The 18,397-nt window shown below is 42.4% G+C and overlaps 3 gene segments (V, D, J or C); all 3 read right to left on the reverse strand.

Moving 5' to 3' along the window:
- Window positions 1-4,898: 4,898 nt before the first annotated feature.
- LOC133365975 (T-cell receptor alpha chain V region CTL-F3-like) lies at window positions 4,899-6,939 on the reverse strand. The segment is given in 2 exon segments: window positions 4,899-5,998; window positions 6,743-6,939. Coding segments are annotated over 2 exon segments (363 nt in total).
- Window positions 6,940-8,569: 1,630 nt separating this feature from the next.
- LOC133366940 (T cell receptor alpha variable 18-like) lies at window positions 8,570-10,924 on the reverse strand. The segment is given in 3 exon segments: window positions 8,570-8,679; window positions 9,886-10,189; window positions 10,876-10,924. Coding segments are annotated over 3 exon segments (408 nt in total).
- Window positions 10,925-14,095: 3,171 nt separating this feature from the next.
- On the reverse strand, window positions 14,096-14,967 carry LOC133366941 (T cell receptor alpha variable 2-like). The segment is given in 2 exon segments: window positions 14,096-14,493; window positions 14,806-14,967. Coding segments are annotated over 2 exon segments (468 nt in total).
- Between the last annotated feature and the right edge of the window lie 3,430 nt (window positions 14,968-18,397).

The raw sequence follows: 18,397 nt of genomic DNA on the forward strand, positions 1-18,397 counted from the left end.
TAAATCTATGGTGCGGCCACATTTGGAATACTGTGTACAGTTCTGGTCGCCTCATCTCAAAAAGAATATTGTAAAGGTTCAGAAGAGGGCAACCAGAATGATCAAGGGGATGGAGCGACTCCCTTATAAGGAAATGTTGCAGCATTTGGGGCTTTTTAGTTTAGAGAAAAGATGATGTGCTGTGCTGTGCTGTGCCACCCTAGTCAGAGGCAACATGCTTCTGAAAACCAGTTGCCGGAAACCTCAGGAGGGGAGAGTGTTCTTGCACTCAGGTCCTGCTTGAGGGCTTCCCCCAGGCACCTGGTTGGCCACTGTGAGAACAGGATGCTGGACTAGATGGGCCACTGGCCTGATCCAGCAGGCTCTTCTTATGTTCTTTAAAACGTATATGTGAGTGAAAATAACATGCAAAAATGCATTATATGAAGATGATGATAATGATGATGATTATATAATAATAGTAATAATAATAATATCATCCCACCCTTCCTTCCAAAGGAAGCCCAGGGTGGCAAACAGATGATAATGCACTAGAAACATCTTCAAAACAAAATATTTTCAAAAAACAGTATGAATACAGATGCAAGACTGGGATAAGATATCTACTTATTAAAAGGTTTGTTGAAAGAGGAGGCTTGAAGCTCTACTCAAATAGACAAAGACTTCCTAGCTGATCCAACCTCATAGAAGGTAGATACAATCACTACTAGTACTATTTAGTGAGAAACGAAGACAGGTAGAAGCCAAAAAGGGATGAAATTTGGGATGCTGGAAGAAATTGATATTTGTGAATTCTTTTTGGAAATGATCTGAACTGGACCTCTCAAACTAATGTACATATTAGAATTTAGCTGTCCACTGAGATTCACACGTTTGGGGGGTTATTATGGTACAGTTTCAGATGTTTGAATGCACCGAACTATGCATTTAAATGTGTCTTTTGAGGAAAAGCAAATGGAATGCAAATGTTTAGACTGCATACTTAAAGAAGCATTAAAATAGGTCTTAGAATATGTATTTTTGTTTTTTATTTTTTAAAATCAATTAATATGAAAATGGAAAAGAACAGAATGATGTGTAAAAACATGCAAAAGTGATATGGACTGGGATGCAGATTGAATATCGCTATTCCAGAAGCCAACTTTGCAACACGGACGTATCAAAAGATCTAAACAAGATCTTTGTTTAGAACTTAAGTGTGTTTCAAAAAATTCCATTATGAATCCCACCACCATCAACACATGTGACCACAGATCTGTCTGTTTAGTGATATTGCACTACATAAACTATTTGGTGGAAGAAATAGGTGAAAGCAAAAGGAAGTTTAATTTGAGATTTAGGACATCACTTATGATTCAGTATGACCTTGCTGATGGAGAGCTCTGTCAACATCTTGGCCTTGTCAATGTCCATTGTTAAACGTCCTTTTTGTTCCCTCTCCAATAAACCATTGATGACTGAGTTGAGGGGCTGTGTCCTGACTATGCTTGTGCCAAAAGAGCCTGTCATATGAAGAGATTCCATGGCTACAGGAGATCCATGCCATTCTTCCCAAAGAGATGAAATCTTCTGGAGGCTGAGCAATATCCCCATTGTTTTCTCTGCCTGGAATAAATCACCAACACATCATGACTGGTCTTGCTGTGCATCTACTGATTGTTTTTCCATTCCATCTTTCCTTGACCCCTCTCTTCTTTTCCATACCATCTTCCCCCACCATGCACCTCTGTAGCATCTTCTTAGCCATCCACTGTGTACTTGATTCTTCCATTTATCCTTCCTTCTGTTCCTACCTCCCTCCTTCTCAGTATTCATTCTCTCTCTCTCTCTCTCTCTCTCTCTCTCTCCAACTTCCACTTCACTAAAACTCACATGCCTCCTCTTGATTCTTGCTTTGGATTTGTTGATAGCAATGCTGATACAATAGAAATTAGTAATATACTGCAATTAATAGAAATAGAAATTGCATTAGTAGTCATACAACTAAAAATAGCAGAACTACTATAACTACTCATCATCATGGCATTCACTGAGATAGTTCTACACCTTTTGATTGATTAGTGGATTAATGATTGATTAGTGGATTCTGCAAATTACTTGGGAAGACAGACCGACTAATGTTAGCGTATTGGAAGAAGCAAAGACCACCAGTGTTGAAACAATGATCCTCCAACATCAACTTTGCTGGACAGGCCATGTTGTTCGAATGTCTGATCACCATCTTCCAAAGCATCTACTTTACTCCCATCTTAAGGACGGAAAATGGAATATCAGTGGACAGCAAAAGAGGTTTAAATATGTTCTCAAAGCTCATCTAAAAAAATGTAACATAAGCATTGAGAACTGGGAAGCCTTGGCCCATGAGCGTCCCAGTTGGAGGTCGGCCATTATCAAAGGTGCTATGGACTTTGAAGAAGCACGAGTACAGGGCAAAAGGGACAAACGAGCTAAGCAGAAGGCACGTCAAGCAAATCCTCATTGTGACCATCTTCCATCTGGAAACTTATGTCCTCACTGTGGGAGGCTGTGTGGATCCAGAATTGGCCTCCACAGTCCCTTACGGACCCACCGTTAAAGACTTTATCTTGGAAGACAATCTTACTCGGTCACAAGTGATCGCCAATGAATGAATGATTGGATTAATGGAACCTGAAATTCTATTATGAATGAGAGCTTGTGGGTGGATGGGGAGGGTGGAATTATTTATGAACTACTTCCTAAGAAATTCCTCACTCACATAGGAGAAGTCCAAGCAGATGCTTCCACTGAGCTAGCCAGGCTCTTGAGATCCTCCTGAAGAATGTGGATGAGTCAGCTTGGGTGTCTCCCTCCTAAGAGAGGGCACTGGCATGCAGAAAAGAAGCTGAGCTTGTCTGCTTCCCAAACTCAACTTTGGTGTGTTGCTGTTTCCTCTCTTCTGGGCTGCAAGTCAGAAGTAGTGAATTTGTGGTTATCTAAACACAGCCAGAAAAACCTCAGCTGGGGCGTGACTTGCAGAGCCACAAGGTGGCTGCATAACCACTCTGCTCTGCTCTCCTCCAGAGAAGAAAAACCTCAGCTTGTCTTTTCCTCTGAGAATGGAATACTCTCTAGTGCTCTCTAGTGGGCACAAAATAAAATTAAGCATGGTTATGCAAATTTTAGAAAATGCCACTATGTCCCTTCCTATGCCAAAAAAAAAAATTAATGATCATTTTTTGATCTATAAATGGCATGGAATTTTAATTTTTTTTAATGGCAGGCATAGGGAACATGAACCCTACAAATATTGTTGGACTCCAAATCCCATCAGCCCTAGCCAGCATAGCCAATGCCCAGGAATGATGGGAGTTGTAGTCCAGCAAAATCTGGAGGCTGACAGATTCCTCATCTCTACTTTGCAGAATTAAAAGTTGGAACGTCAGTCATAAATATCTGTCAGACTTGGGGCTGCGTAGCCTGTGACAGGCTGCCATGGACTCTGTGGCTGACACAGGGTGATGGGCTGGACAAAGACAGCATTGCTACAAAAAGGCTTGAGATCAGTCATGCTGCCATGACTCTTCAGTCTAGAAGCAATCCAGACACAGAGTCCAAGGAGTCCAAGGCACCAGCTAAGGATTCAGATGAGCTTCAGGGCTCTGAATCTGCTGCTGGAGATCAGTAGACCATTGGACTTCGGGCTGGCAGACATGATTCCACAGAACAACATCCCATAAATCCAGGGCCTAGAGAGCCAGAGCCAGGACTCACAGGTTCTTACCCCTCAGCCTAAGGAACCCAATACCTCCCACAGTACCTCACCAGTCCAGCACCACAGGTACCACACCATATGTGGGGCATGGAATGTCAGAAAAGTGCTCATCTTCAATCCAGATCTTTTGAGCATCTACGTTCTCAACAAGGGGGTTGTTGCAGAACATTGGGAAGTTTACCGTTAAATTATGGGAAACATGCAGCCTCACACCTGGTGTTGCTCAGGGATTCTAGGAAACCAAAAATGTCACCATCTTGATTCAACATGGCATCTAACTGTATCCAAACATAGACAACTAACAGTTCCTTTTTGTAAGGAACCACCATGGCCAGTTAGGCTATGATATTTTGAGAAGTATCCAAAAGGAAGACTACTGATTCCAGGCTTAGCTGATCCTAAAGCACATAAGAGAAGCTACCAAACATAGAAGCTTATGTTTGTAGTTAGGGCAAGTTCAGAAGGTAGAACACCCTCTTATTGTTCATTGAAATGTATTGCAGTACCATGTTTAATGAATCAAATTGTTTGATTTAAGTACAGTTGGTGGGGTTTGATCCAAGGGGATTGTGAGCAACCTAAAGCATCTCACCCCAGGTCCTTAGGCCCAAGCTATGGGAGGGTCCTGCTGCTCCATATTCAGTAAGTGGTGGCCACTAACAATTGATTGGTCTATTCTACTGTAGGTTTATTTATTGCTGATAAAAGTGGGGTACTTAGATGCCCAGTTGAATTGGTCTTGCAAGTGTCAGGTACAGAGGGATGTAAGAAATCACTTAAAGGCCCCCAAGGTTGTCATGAGGTGGAGCCTAAGAGAGGTAGTCAGGGGTGTAGCAATGGAAGATTGGTGCCCTGGCATGTCTGCCTTTGCCTCTGCCCACCTGCAAGGGCCACCTACTGCTGCCATCTTGATGGCTCCCAGTTGCCCTCCAGTCCAGTTCCTTCTCCTGACTCTGTTGTGGAGTGCCCGGCAATGGTGGCCACAGCTAGGAGGCTGGTAGCACACTTATAGGCACTCCAAAGTCAAGGATCAGGCCCCTGATCAGACTGGGGTGTGTGTGCATGTGTGTGTGCAAGCACAGCCCCATTTGTATTGATTTTATTGTAGTGTCCTTTGTTTTTGTTGTGCACTGCCTTGCTGCATTTTTATGAAAGTATAGCCTATTAAATAAATTAAATATATAAACAATCAGTAATGGGTGCATCAACTATGACTCCAGTCCTCATCTCACTTAATGTGGGAGTAAGCCCCACTGAATTAACTGGGAGCTACATCTGAGTAGTCTTATTTATTTATTTATTATGTGATTTACATCCCACCCTTCCTCCCAGCAGCAGCCCAGACTTGGTTAGGACTGCATTGCAAGGCGGGGTCGGGATCCTCTGGCCTTCCAGATGTTGTAGGACTCCATCTCCCATCACCCTCAAACATCATAGCCAACGGTCAAGAATGATGGGGGTTGTAGTCCAGCAAGAAGGTCACAGGTTCCCCAGAACACACTATTTTGGTGCCTATTCTTGAGGTGTCTTTATGGGGGAGGGACTTCTTAATACTTTCTTGCTTTCTGACATTTTGGTACATTGGGTGGTCTTCATCACCACTATTCCTACTCAGAATGGACCCACTGAAGTTAATGGGCATGGCTAAACTTCATTCATTTCAATAGGTCAACTGTGAGTAGGACTTAGTTGACTACAGCCCTATGATCGTCACCATCTTTTTCGCCAATCTTCTTTCAGATCTGCTGCAAGCAAATATCCCAATTAGCAGCAAAATGGCTGTAGCCCAGTCCAAAGAAGGAAGTACATCCAACAGATTTCAACTGCCTTACTCCCAGGTATGTGTGCATTTGTAAGGACTGCATCCAAAGTCCATGCAAAGATGGCGAGTCCTCCTGCAGATCGGCTGCTGATTCCCCCTTGTAAGTTTTTGCCCTGCCTCTCTACTGTCTCACCTCACTGTGTCGCTCATAGCACAGAAATAGACAGCAGAGTCATTCAGTTGGCTGGCAGATCTCTCCAGGTTGAAGGTCGTCTCCTGTTTATTGTGCTTGGCATGAAATCCTTGACTGAGCCCCGCACCAGAGGTGGTATCTTGTCCAATCTGACTCAGAAAGGGCATTGGAGGCTGACTGGAGCGCTGAACATACCACAATGGATAGACTATGAAAGAAGATTCATAGGCACATTTGAGAGCGATGCGGTCTCCTGCAGTGACAGTCACAGTACCTTCCATTTGCTTCACTGTCTGTCCAACACTCTTTTCTTTACAGGAGAAAACAGTAGAAGAGATTGTGTTAGATGAAGAGATGGACACACAAGAGAATTAACGGATTATTCCTGTTTCCTTAGCTGTTTGCTTTTTGGGAACAATTTCAGAAATAGCGTTGTATCAGGTCCACCCTATCCTGAAAGAACACCCTTCACACAGGCACACATTCAACATGAGTGAAACTCAAAGGGCCTTAAGACAATCAAAGATTCAGACACAACATACAAATAAGACATGCAATTTAGAGCTGGGGAGATCAGAGTAGGGCGGAGGATCAACTTAGTTTTTCAGATCCTCAGATCCAGCAACTGGAGCCTGGTGCAAACAGACTCTCGCTTAGAATCAATGAATTCTGAGCCCAGGAATCTATTCTGAGAACCACAACTGAATTGACACCCCAGTTCTTCCATACATAAAGCCTGTTCTTGAATATCCTCATGCTTTCTTCATTTCAATAGTATAATTTAGGTGCTTTGGAGGAAGGGGTTCATTTCCTTGTGCCTGCACTATGCAGTAGGAGCGAATCGTATGAGAACTCTGCCCCTGGACCCGATTCAAAGTCTCTTTGAAACTGTTGGGAGTCAGAAATCCTTGCTGATCTACTGAAGATCTACTGCTGATCTACAGATCTTTCCTTAAATCCCTTAATCTATCTTTTGCTACCCTCAGCATTAGGAGGATCTTGACCTCCTGAGCAAAAATGACCTCTTTGCATGGTGAGGAAATGGAGCACTTACTTAAGACTGAGATGGTGATGGACACAGCCAAGGTCCAAAGGAGAGACATATTCCTGGATCAAGGAAGAGAGAAGCACCAAGGAATTGGTAAGGTGTTTGCTATTGGTTCTCATCAGCTTCTGGACTTTGCTCGGCAAACTCTACTCTGTAATGATGTTTGGTGAAATGTGGCTGACTCCTTCCTCTTGGTAAGTAGTTTCTAGAGGGCAGCTGAAAGTGAAAGAACAGGATGTGGTTAGTGATCAGAAAGCCAATGTGTGGTGTTGCATGTGGACTCAATATTTGACTTCTTATGGATCCTAGTGTGAAAAAAAAGTTGCCCAACACTTCCACCTGGTGCCTGAAAACTGCATAACAGCTGCAAGGACAAGACACCACAAAGTGGGCAAAAAGGATGGGACCCAAAATTTCCAGTCCACCTCACAAAGGGGGGGAAATAATTTTTGCACCAACTCCCCCTCCCAATGATCAAGGCTGAATTTCCTTCTTACAGCTTTGAATAGCAGGTTGTCTTTGGGGATCAGTTTATTTCCAGCCCCTGTCAATTTTGCTTGTGTTTGTTCATATGTCTGTTCTGTCCTGATTCTAATGAATAAACTAATAAGGTTTCTTAGTCACCCTGTATCAAAGGATCCTAGGGTACGTTGCAACAATATAATCATACAGTTACTAACAAGAAAAATAAGTAAAACAGATTATACACAATTATAAAAACAAGTAAAAACAGTAACTTGACCATTTCTTGAAAATCAGCACTCCATCCTCCCAAAATACAAAATGTTGTATTGCAATTTATATTTAAATATGTATTGTGTCACAAAATAGGTATTTAAATACATAATTTATTTCAATGTACACATTTTGAAATATACTTTATCCTCAACTCCTTTCATTTTTATGAATTTGGTATATTTTATTAGGCAAACACTATATTGCAAACTTCAGAGAAATGCAAAATCCAGCGTGTGTTCAGGACATGAAAATTAGGTTGGTACACTTAAAAGAGCAAAATTCTTCTTCATCCCTTCCTAGTTTTCTACTAGCTCCAAGAGTTGAACAGGTTGCAGAAATGGAGTAGACTGTGGAATGTCATTCTATGGTTCTATGATAGGTTGCAGAAGAGTAAGTGCATCTCGGGTTGCAGAAGAATGTGGAATAGGTTGCCGAAGGACAAAAATCTCTCACATCCCTCTTTAGGTTTCCTGCTAGCTCCTAATGTGCAATAGGTTGCAGCTTCACACAAAAGGAGTTGTGCTATTGATGTAATGATGGCTACAAACATGGATGACTTTAAAAGAGTATTAGACAAATTCATGGAGGATAAGGCTATGTTCTACCTCCACTGTCAGAGGCAGTATGCCAGTGGCTGGGAATCATAACTGGGGAAAGGGCTGTTCTGATTGGTTTCAATCAGCAGGAAAAGACAAGCATGTTAGAAGACTCTTCTCATTGGCTAACACACTCCCTTTTTATGCTGATTGGCTTTTAGGTCACTGGAGACATAGGGACCCTGCTGGGACCTGGCTACCCCCAAAAGTAAGGGGTCTAAGACCCCCTGAGACCTCAGATGACAACACCTCTGGCTGTAGTCCAGCAAGAACTAGACAGGATCCCCATTCTGACTTTACAGAATTAGAGGATGGAAGATGGGTAATGAATATCTCTCAAACTGAGGGATAACCTGTGACACAGGGTAGAGCCTAGGAGAGGTAGTCTGAGGGCAGAGGTTTAACAAGGCTCAGTTTCCTGTCAATCTCTGTCTGAGCAAGTGGCTCACTTGGAACTCTCCATGGTCCTGAAACATCTGACCTTCCTTCTTACCTGGGATCCATCCCCAGATGAGAACAGGACACAAACAGAAGGCCAGAGACAGGGGATGTGGTCATGGATAGGCCGAAGCTCCGATACCAGGACAGGCAGGTCCTTTTGTCCAAAACCTGTAAAATGGAAAATTGATCTGATTGGGGGGCATGTACATCCCTATTTTTTATTGATTTCATTGTAGTAGTGTTGTTGTTTTTATGTGATGTAATGCCTTGCTGTATTTTTTTATGAAAAGGTGGCACATAACTATTTAAATAAATAAAATGTACAAATAATCAATAATAGATAAATCAAGTACGGCTGTAATCCTAACCTCATTTATATGGGAGTAACCCCCATTTACTTAACTGGGATTACATCAGAGTAGACATGGTTAGGATAGCATTGCAAGGCAGGGTTGGCAACCTGTGGCCTTTCAGATGTTGCAGGACTCCAACTCCCATCAGCCTCAACCATCATGGCCAATGGTCAAGCATGAGGGTCACAGGCTGCCCAGAACACACAATATTTCGGCTCCCATTCTGGAGGTGTGTGTTTGGGGGAGGAGCTTCTTCATAATGTCTTCCTGTGTACCATTTTGGTATGTTAGTCCTACTCAGAGTAGACTTATTGAACCTAATGGACATGACTAACTTAACTTTATTAATTTCAGTAGGTCTGCTCTGAGTAGGACTTAGCTGAATACAACCCCATGACTTTTATGTCTTCTCTCTTATTTTAATGACACAGAGTTAATCTCTAACTCTGTGCAGTGTTTTGGGACATCAGCTGTTGCCCTTGGTCTTTGGGTCCATGATCTCCTGAGCTATTAACATTAGACCTTTGTCTTTTCCCAGTGAAATCCTGACTCCTTATAATGCCTGACAGACTTTCAGAATTTGCTAAAGTTCTCCTGTGTACTTGTCAGCTTTTCAGCTGCGAGATGTTTGATCCTGTTTTTCTGATCTCTTCATTGATTCCTTTTGGTTATCTGGCTTTATCTGGGGCTCTCTCATCTGTTTCTCTTAATGTTGCATATTTTTATTGATTTCTTGTTGTATTATTTTGATTTTCCCATGAGCTGCTTTGAAGAGACACCAGGAAACCAAGTTATATCTGGAATGCTCAAGTGGAGCAAACAAATATCCCAATTAGCAGCAATTGCTTCTGGCCTGGTCTAAAGGTTGAAGTACATCCGATGGAATTCAACAGCCTTACTCCCAGGTATGTGTGCATATGTAACAACTGCAACCAAAGTCCCTACAGAGATTGTGAATCTTTTGTGTACCTGCTATTTCTTTCCCCTTGCAAGTTTTTGCGCTGCTTCTCTTCTGGCTCACCTCACTGTGTCTCTCACAGCACAGAAGTAGATAGCAGAGTCATTCAGACGGCTGGCAGATCTCTCCATGTTGAAGGTCTGAGTATCGAGCTTGGCATTAAACCCTTGACTGAGCCCCTCACCGGAGGTGGAACCTGCTCCATAATTACTCAGAAGGAGTCTGGGAGGTTGGCTGGGATGCTGAATGTACCAGAATGCGCTGACTGTGCCAGAATATTTATAGGAACAGTTGAGAGCAAAACGGTGTCCTTCGAGGGTAGTCACAGTGCCTTCCGTTTGGTCGACTGACTGTGCAACACTCCTTTCTGTATAGAAGATAACGGCAGAAGAGATGATGTTAAAAAGAGAGATGGGCAAGCAGGTGGATGGGCAGGTAATCCCTGTTTCCTGGCTTCGCTTCTTCGCTTTTTGCCAACCATTTCAAAAAATCTATTGTGTCATTCCGCCATTCCTATTCACAATCAGCACCATTCACAAAGGCACACAAGCAGCAACAGTAGAACTCCAAGGGACTTTTAATATCATCAGTGGAAACACCCCTAGATTCAGATGCATCAAAAAAATTAAACATGTAGTTTAGAGGAGAGGTGATCAGACTTTTTTTGGAGGGGTCAACGTAGTTCTTTTGTGGACTCCTGAGGGTGACCCAAATGGAACCTGACACAAACAGACATATAGTTAGAATTAATTATTTCTGAGCCCATGAATTTATTCTGAATACCAGAACTGAATGGAGCTCACAGTCCTTCCATATACAAAAGCCATTCCTAGACACCTCAAGTTCATCTTAGCTATATAATTTAGGGCTTTGGAGGGAGGGGGTCCTTTTGTTGCTGCTGCTTTAAAACAATTGGGAGTGAGAAATCAAGTGGAGATTACCGACAGATCTTCCCATAGACCCCCTTTTCTCCCTGATTTAGGGGATCTTGAGCACTTGAGGATACATGAATCAAAAAGACCTCTTCCCATGGTGGGGAAACGGATCACTTACTTAAGACTGAGGTGATGATGAGCACAGCCAAGGCCCAAAGGAGAGACATTTTTCCCAGATCAAGAAGGAAAAGAGCATGAAGGAACTGGGTCCACTCAGCTTCTGGGCTTTGCTCTGCAAACTTCAGCGTATGAGAAGATGTGATGAAATGTGGCTGGCTCCTTCCTCTCAGTAAGTGGTTTCTAAACAACAAGGGAAAAAAAGAGGATGTGGTTAGCGGTCAGGAGGCCAGTGTGTACTATTGAATGTTTGACATCCTTGTTTGACATCGCAGTAGGATGGAAACTTGCTCAATATCTCCACCTTATGCCTGAAAGCCACATGACAACTTCAAGGACAAGACATAGCACAGTGGGCAAGAAAGATGAGACCCAAGTTTAAGCCCTCTGGTCCACCACCCAAAGGGGGGAAAGAACCACTGGCTCCAACTCTCCCTCTGAATGATCAACCCTGGATTTCCTTTTGTCAGCCCTGAGCTACAGAATTTCTTTAGGTGAGTTTGCTTAAATTCTCCTTTATCTCTGTCTCTGCTAGCTCCAGATGTAGAATAAGTTGCAGCTCTACAGAAGCACAGAGGCCCTATCCTTGATCTTCATCGTATCTAGTGAGAAAAGAAGAAAAGGCGAAGCCAACCTTTGATAACATTTGAGTTGCTGGCTGAATTCAGTCTTTGTGCATTCTTATATGAAACAACCTGATCTGCACCTCTCAGGCTAACATGTGGATTGGAAGTTAGCTGCCCACTGGGATCCTTAGAGCTTATTTCCACAGGGGGGAAACAAGCCTGTTTTTTTGTTCAGTCTTACATTTTGCCTTCAGGAAACAGTGACAGCTGGAAGGACAAGTCGGCACAGTGGGCAAAAAAGATGGGACCCCAAGTTTAAGCTTCCCAGTCCACCTCACAAAGGGAGGGAAAGAAGAATAAATTGCATCAACCCCCTCCGTATCATCAAGTCTTACAGCCTTGACTTGAAGCTTCACCTTAAGGATGGCCGGATCAGTCTATTTCCAGCCCCTGTCAATTTTGCATGCGTTGAAATAAATAATTTATCTCAATGTACACGTGTGTTTTATCCTCAAATCCACTCTTTTTTAAAAATGCATTTTCATACATTTTATTATGTGAAAGCTACATTCCAAATTTCAGAGAAATGTGAAATCTATCACGAGTTAGCCCAGGGCATGAGACGTAGGTTGGTACAAAGAACAAAAGAACAAAATTCTCCTCCATCCGTCCTTAGCTTTCCTGCTAGCTCCAGATGTGGAATAGGTTGCAGAAACTCAATAATTTATTATTTAATTTATATTTGATTTATATCCTGCCCTTCCTCCCAGCAGATTGCAGAAGGGTAGGTGGATCTTAATTGCAGAAAATACCATGCAAGGCAGGATGGTTGCAGTAGAATGCGGAATTAGTTGCAGAAGTGCAAAAACCTTCTTTCCCCCCTCTAGTTTTCTTGCTAGCTCCAGATGTGCAGCTCTGCACAAAAGGAGTTGTGCTATTGGGATGGCTTTAAAAGAGGATTAGACCTATTCATGGAGAGTAGGCTATGTTCTACCTCCACTGTCGGAGGCAGTATGCCTCTGAATACCAGTGGCTGGGAATCACATCTGGGGAAAGGGCTGTCCTGATTGGTTTCAACAAGCAGGAAAAGACAACGAAGTGTGCTAGAAGACTCTTCTCAGTGGCTAACACACTCCCTTTTCATGCTGATTGGCTTGTAGGATGATGGAGACATAGGAACCATGCTGGGACCTAGTTACCCCACCCCACAAAAAAATAAGGGATCTAAGACCCCCTGAGACCTCAGACGACTACACTCCTGGCTAGAGTCCAGCAACATCTAGAGGGTGACACATCCTGACTTTACAGAATTAAAAGTTGGAAGATGTGCTTGCGGGCTTGCCAGAGGCATCTGATTGGCCATCGTGAGAACATGATTTTGGACTAGATGAACTTTTGGCCTGATCCAGCGGGGCTCTTCTTATCTTGTTCCATCTGATCTGATCTTTGTTGAAGGGAGATACTGTTGGTACTAGTGCTATTTAGGGGGGAAAACAGGAGAAAACAAAAAGGGAAGCCAAGCAGTGATGACATTTTGGGATGCTTTAAATTCACTTGTTCAAACTTTGTCTTCGACATTTTTTTCTTAATGTTATTTGTTATTTAGTTTAATTTTTGTAAATTGTATTGCTTTCATTGATGTAGTTTTATACTTGTGTTTATTTTTCTTTGTAAGTCGCCTCAAGGGCTTTTAGCCAAAAGGTGGGGTATAATTAAATTTAATAATAATAATAATAATAATAATAATGCTTGAGGAATTTGATATTTGCCATTTATGAGAAATGACTTGATCTACAGCTCTTAGTCTAACGTAAGGAGCAGAAGTTAGCTGTACACTGGAATTCACACTTTCTTTTGGGGTGGAGGGGGATGCTGTGGTACACTTTCATCAGTGTAAATGCTTCAAACTGCAAGTTTAAATATATGCTTTGAGAAAAAACAAATGTAATGCCAATGTTTGGAATGCATATATAAAGTGATATGAAAACACATGATTAAATATGTATTTTGGAAACATTTGAATAAAAAAAGTTACAGATACATGTGAAAATAGAACAGAATGATATGTAAAAACATACAAAAGTGATTCGGACTAGAAATAGATTGAAAAATGGAAATGGACTGCCTTCAAGTTGATTCTGACTTATGGTGACCCTATGAATAGGGTTTTCATGAGGCTGGGAGGCAGTGACTGGCCCAAGGCCACCCAGTGAGCTTCATGGCTGTGTGGGGATTCGAACCCTGGTCTCCCAGGTCATTGTCCAACACTCTAACCACTACGCCACACTGATTACCCACCCCTAATTCATAGGTCAACTTTGTCAAAGGGAAAAATGATTGGATCTAAGGCCACTATGGATTATATCCAGCTAAATCACACTAAGAGCAGGCCTATTGACATCAATAGACTTGACTAATTTAAGTCCATTGATTTTAATGGGTCCACTCCGAGTATGGCTTAGATGGATACAACAGTTTGTTGGGAACCCCAAGTGCATTTCAGAAAACTCCATTATGAATCTCGTCTCCAAGACATGTGAGCTTGAATCTGCTTCCTGTTCAATGATGTTGCACAACATAAGCTATCTCATTGAACAAGAAGGTGAAAACAAAAAGGAATTTACTTTGTGATTCAGAACCTCACTTCTGATTCGTTCACAGAGAACGGGACTTGCACCTGAGCATCCTCCAGCTCACAGAAGAGGACTGAAGCCACTCCCCTCCCCTTGCAAGTTTCTGTTCAGCTCCTCTTGCATTTCCCACCACTGTGTCTCTCACGGCACAGTAGTAGACCGCTGCGTCTTCCATCTCCGCCTTGCTGATGGAGAGCTCTGTCAACATCTTGCCCTTGTCAATGTCCATTGTCAAACGTCCATCTTGTACCTTCTCAAATATACCATTGATGATTGAGTGAGGGGCTGTGTCCTGACTGTGCTTGTACCAAAAGAGCTGACTGTATGAAGAGGTTCCATGGTTACAGGAGATCTGTGCTGTTCTTCCTAAAGAGACAAAGACTTCTGGAGGCTGAGCAATATCCCCATTGATTTCTCTGCCTGGAATAAATCACCACAAATTGTGACTGGTTATGCAGCTAGAAATAGTAGCGCTAACGTCTGGAATATTCCCTTTGTAAGCCTAATCTTCTTTCTGGTACTGGTAGTGCCGGTGCTGCTAATATGTATGGCAGAACTATTGCAACTACTTCTCACCACAGCATGAGTTGCAATAGTGCTACACCTGTGCATACTAGTTTTTATTGACCAGCAGATTAATGCAATATGTGATGAAAGCAATGAATGAGAGCATGTGGGAGGACAAGGTGTTGAACTACCTGCAAACGATTTTCTAAGGAATTCGCTACTTACGTAGGAAAAGCAGTCCAAAGAGAAACTTCCACTGAGCTGTCCAGGCTCTCGAGACCGTCCTGAAGAACATGGATGCTTCAGTTGGAGTGTCTCCCTCCTAAGAGAAGGCTCTGAAAAGCAGAACAGAAGCTGAGCTTGTCTCCTTCCCAGACTCAGCTTTGGTGTGCTGCTGTTAGAGTGTTTGTGGTTAACTTAACAAAAACCCTCCGCTTGTGTCTTCCTCTGTGAGAGGAATACTCTCTAGCGCTATCCAGTGGGGATAAAAATATCAACCACAGTTATGGGGGGGAGAAGGCCACCTAGAGGCTGCTTTTCACATTGCGCTTTATTCCATTATTCTGATGATTTCTTGCCTGGTAATTTGCATATGTTATTTGATATTTCACATGACATAAAAGCTATTTCTGGAAATCTAGCAGAATATAGTGAAAGGTCACTGCTAATTTCCGTGATAATTTCTGCCCTTCTTCCCATTAGATGTTCCCACCCTGATGAAAATTGTACTGGTATTTCAGCAGAGGTAACAGCTTCCCCTCCCTCCTGTTCCTACACCCACTCCTGTGTCCAGACAACCCACAAAAATAATGTCAGATGTTAAAGGGAGAAGAGTCGCATGGCAACAGAATGAGATCTTAACCTCCTGCACTGTGGGCATCTACAGTGTGTGTGTGTATAACAGGTGAGGGATGAAAACAAGACCTTGTTCACTGCAGTAGCGTGAAAGACATTTGTGCAAAATGCCGGTATACTGGCTGAAAAAAGCCATGGTTCCTTAATGCAACAAGTATGGCAGCGTGAAAGGAATTTCAGAAATTGGGACAGAAGCACAACCATTTTCGTCCGTAAAACTGACACAATAAGCCCCATGTGTGCAAGCAGCCTGAGACTTGTCTGTGCCCAAAAGTGGTATGAGTCATTATTTGGTCAATAAAATTTCATGGATTTTTTCTTTAAAAAATAACCAGATTAGGAACATGGGACTTCCAAGTGTTGTTTGACTCTAAATTCAGATGGGAAGGAAGCACTTTTAGTTTTGCTGGGGAGGAGGCTGTATACAGTAATGAGCCTAGATGCACCTCAAAAGGAAGAGCACTTCACAACCTTTCATTTATTTATTTATTTATTAAACTTGTATACCGCCCCATAGCCAAAGCTCTCTGGGCGGTTTACAATAACTAAAAACAAATACCATTTAAAATACATCTTTTAAAAAACAATTCAAAGCACAATTTAAAAATGTAAAACAATGTAGAGCACGTGCTAAAATGCCTGGGAGAAGAGCAAAGTCTTGACCTGGCGCTGAAAAGATAACAACCTTTTCAGCTCAAGGGCCACATTCCCTCATGGACAACCTTCCAGGGGCCACATCCCAGTGTCAAACAAGGGCAGAACAATGACTCTTATCTTTGTACAGAAGGCTTCATTCTAGCCATACAAAGACAGAGGTTTCCATGTACATACATACACACACCTCTCTATCTTCTGTCAAGAAAAGCAGACAGCATTTTTGCCATTCAAGGAGACATCCTAGCCACAAATAAGCACCCAAGGCTGGTGAGGGTGTGTGTGTGTGGCCTTGGGAGACTTTTACAAGCCAGACAGAGAAGCCTGGAGGCCCTCATTCAGCTCTGTTCCTGGTGTTCCCCATGCCTGCCTTAAAAGTCATATTCATAGAGCATCACCCTACCAGTGGCTAGGGTTGCCCAAATCTATCAATTTTGGTTTCTATCAATTTCTCACCATTTCCACATCACTTTGCAATCTTTATTTTATTATAGACACTCCATATGCTGGATTGGGCCCTTAATTTTATGGGGGAGGGTGAACAGCCCTATTTTTTATTGATGTTATAATGTGGTTTTTTTATGTTTTATGATGCATTGCTGTATTTTTGTGTGGTCTCTAAATATTTTAATACATAAAATAGATGAAGAAATCAATAAGAGATGAATCAGATCTGTCTGTTTAGTGATATTGCACTACATAAACTATTTGGTGGAAGAAATAGGTGAAAGCAAAAGGAAATTTAATTTGAGATTTAGGACATCACTTATGATTCAGTATGACCTTGCTGATGGAGAGCTCTGTCAACATCTTGGCCTTGTCAATGTCCATTGTTAAACGTCCTTTTTGTTCCCTCTCCAATAAACCATTGATGACTGAGTTGAGGGGCTGTGTCCTGACTATGCTTGTGCCAAAAGAGCCTGTCATATGAAGAGATTCCATGGCTACAGGAGATCCATGCCATTCTTCCCAAAGAGATGAAATCTTCTGGAGGCTGAGCAATATCCCCATTGTTTTCTCTGCCTGGAATAAATCACCAACACATCATGACTGGTCTTGCTGTGCATCTACTGATTGTTTTTCCATTCCATCTTTCCTTGACCCCTCTCTTCTTTTCCATACCATCTTCCCCCACCATGCACCTCTGTAGCATCTTCTTAGCCATCCACTGTGTACTTGATTCTTCCATTTATCCTTCCTTCTGTTCCTACCTCCCTCCTTCTCAGTATTCATTCTCTCTCTCTCTCTCTCTCTCTCTCTCTCTCTCTCTCTCTCTCCAACTTCCACTTCACTAAAACTCACATGCCTCCTCTTGATTCTTGCTTTGGATTTGTTAATAGCAATGCTGATACAATAGAAATTAGTAATATACTGCAATTAATAGAAATAGAAATTGCATTAGTAGTCATACAACTAAAAATAGCAGAACTACTATAACTACTCATCATCATGGCATTCATTGAGATAGTTCTACACCTTTTGATTGATTAGTGGATTAATGATTGATTAGTGGATTCTGCAAATTACTTGGGAAGACAGACCGACTAATGTTAGCGTATTGGAAGAAGCAAAGACCACCAGTGTTGAAACAATGATCCTCCAACATCAACTTTGCTGGACAGGCCATGGTGTTCGAATGTCTGATCACCATCTTCCAAAGCATCTACTTTACTCCCATCTTAAGGACGGAAAATGGAATATCAGTGTACAGCAAAAGAGGTTTAAATATGTTCTCAAAGCTCATCTAAAAAAATGTAACATAAGCATTGAGAACTGGGAAGCCTTGGCCCATGAGCGTCCCAGTTGGAGGTCGGCCATTATCAAAGGTGCTATGGACTTTGAAGAAGCACGAGTACAGGGCAAAAGGGACAAACGAGCTAAGCAGAAGGCACGTCAAGCAAATCCTCATTGTGACCATCTTCCATCTGGAAACTTATGTCCTCACTGTGGGAGGCTGTGTGGATCCAGAATTGGCCTCCACAGTCACTTACGGACCCACCGTTAAAGACTTTATCTTGGAAGACAATCTTACTCGGTCACAAGTGATCGCCAATGAATGAATGATTGGATTAATGGAACCTGAAATTCTATTATGAATGAGAGCTTGTGGGTGGATGGGGAGGGTGGAATTATTTATGAACTACTTCCTAAGAAATTCCTCACTCACATAGGAGAAGTCCAAGCAGATGCTCCACTGAGCTAGCCAGGCTCTTGAGATCCTCCTGAAGAATGTGGATGAGTCAGCTTGGGTGTCTCCCTCCTAAGAGAGGGCACTGGCATGCAGAAAAGAAGCTGAGCTTGTCTGCTT

Source organism: Rhineura floridana, chromosome 11, assembly GCF_030035675.1.
Source record: "Rhineura floridana isolate rRhiFlo1 chromosome 11, rRhiFlo1.hap2, whole genome shotgun sequence".
In the NCBI taxonomy this organism is placed as follows: Eukaryota; Metazoa; Chordata; class Lepidosauria; order Squamata; family Rhineuridae; genus Rhineura; species Rhineura floridana.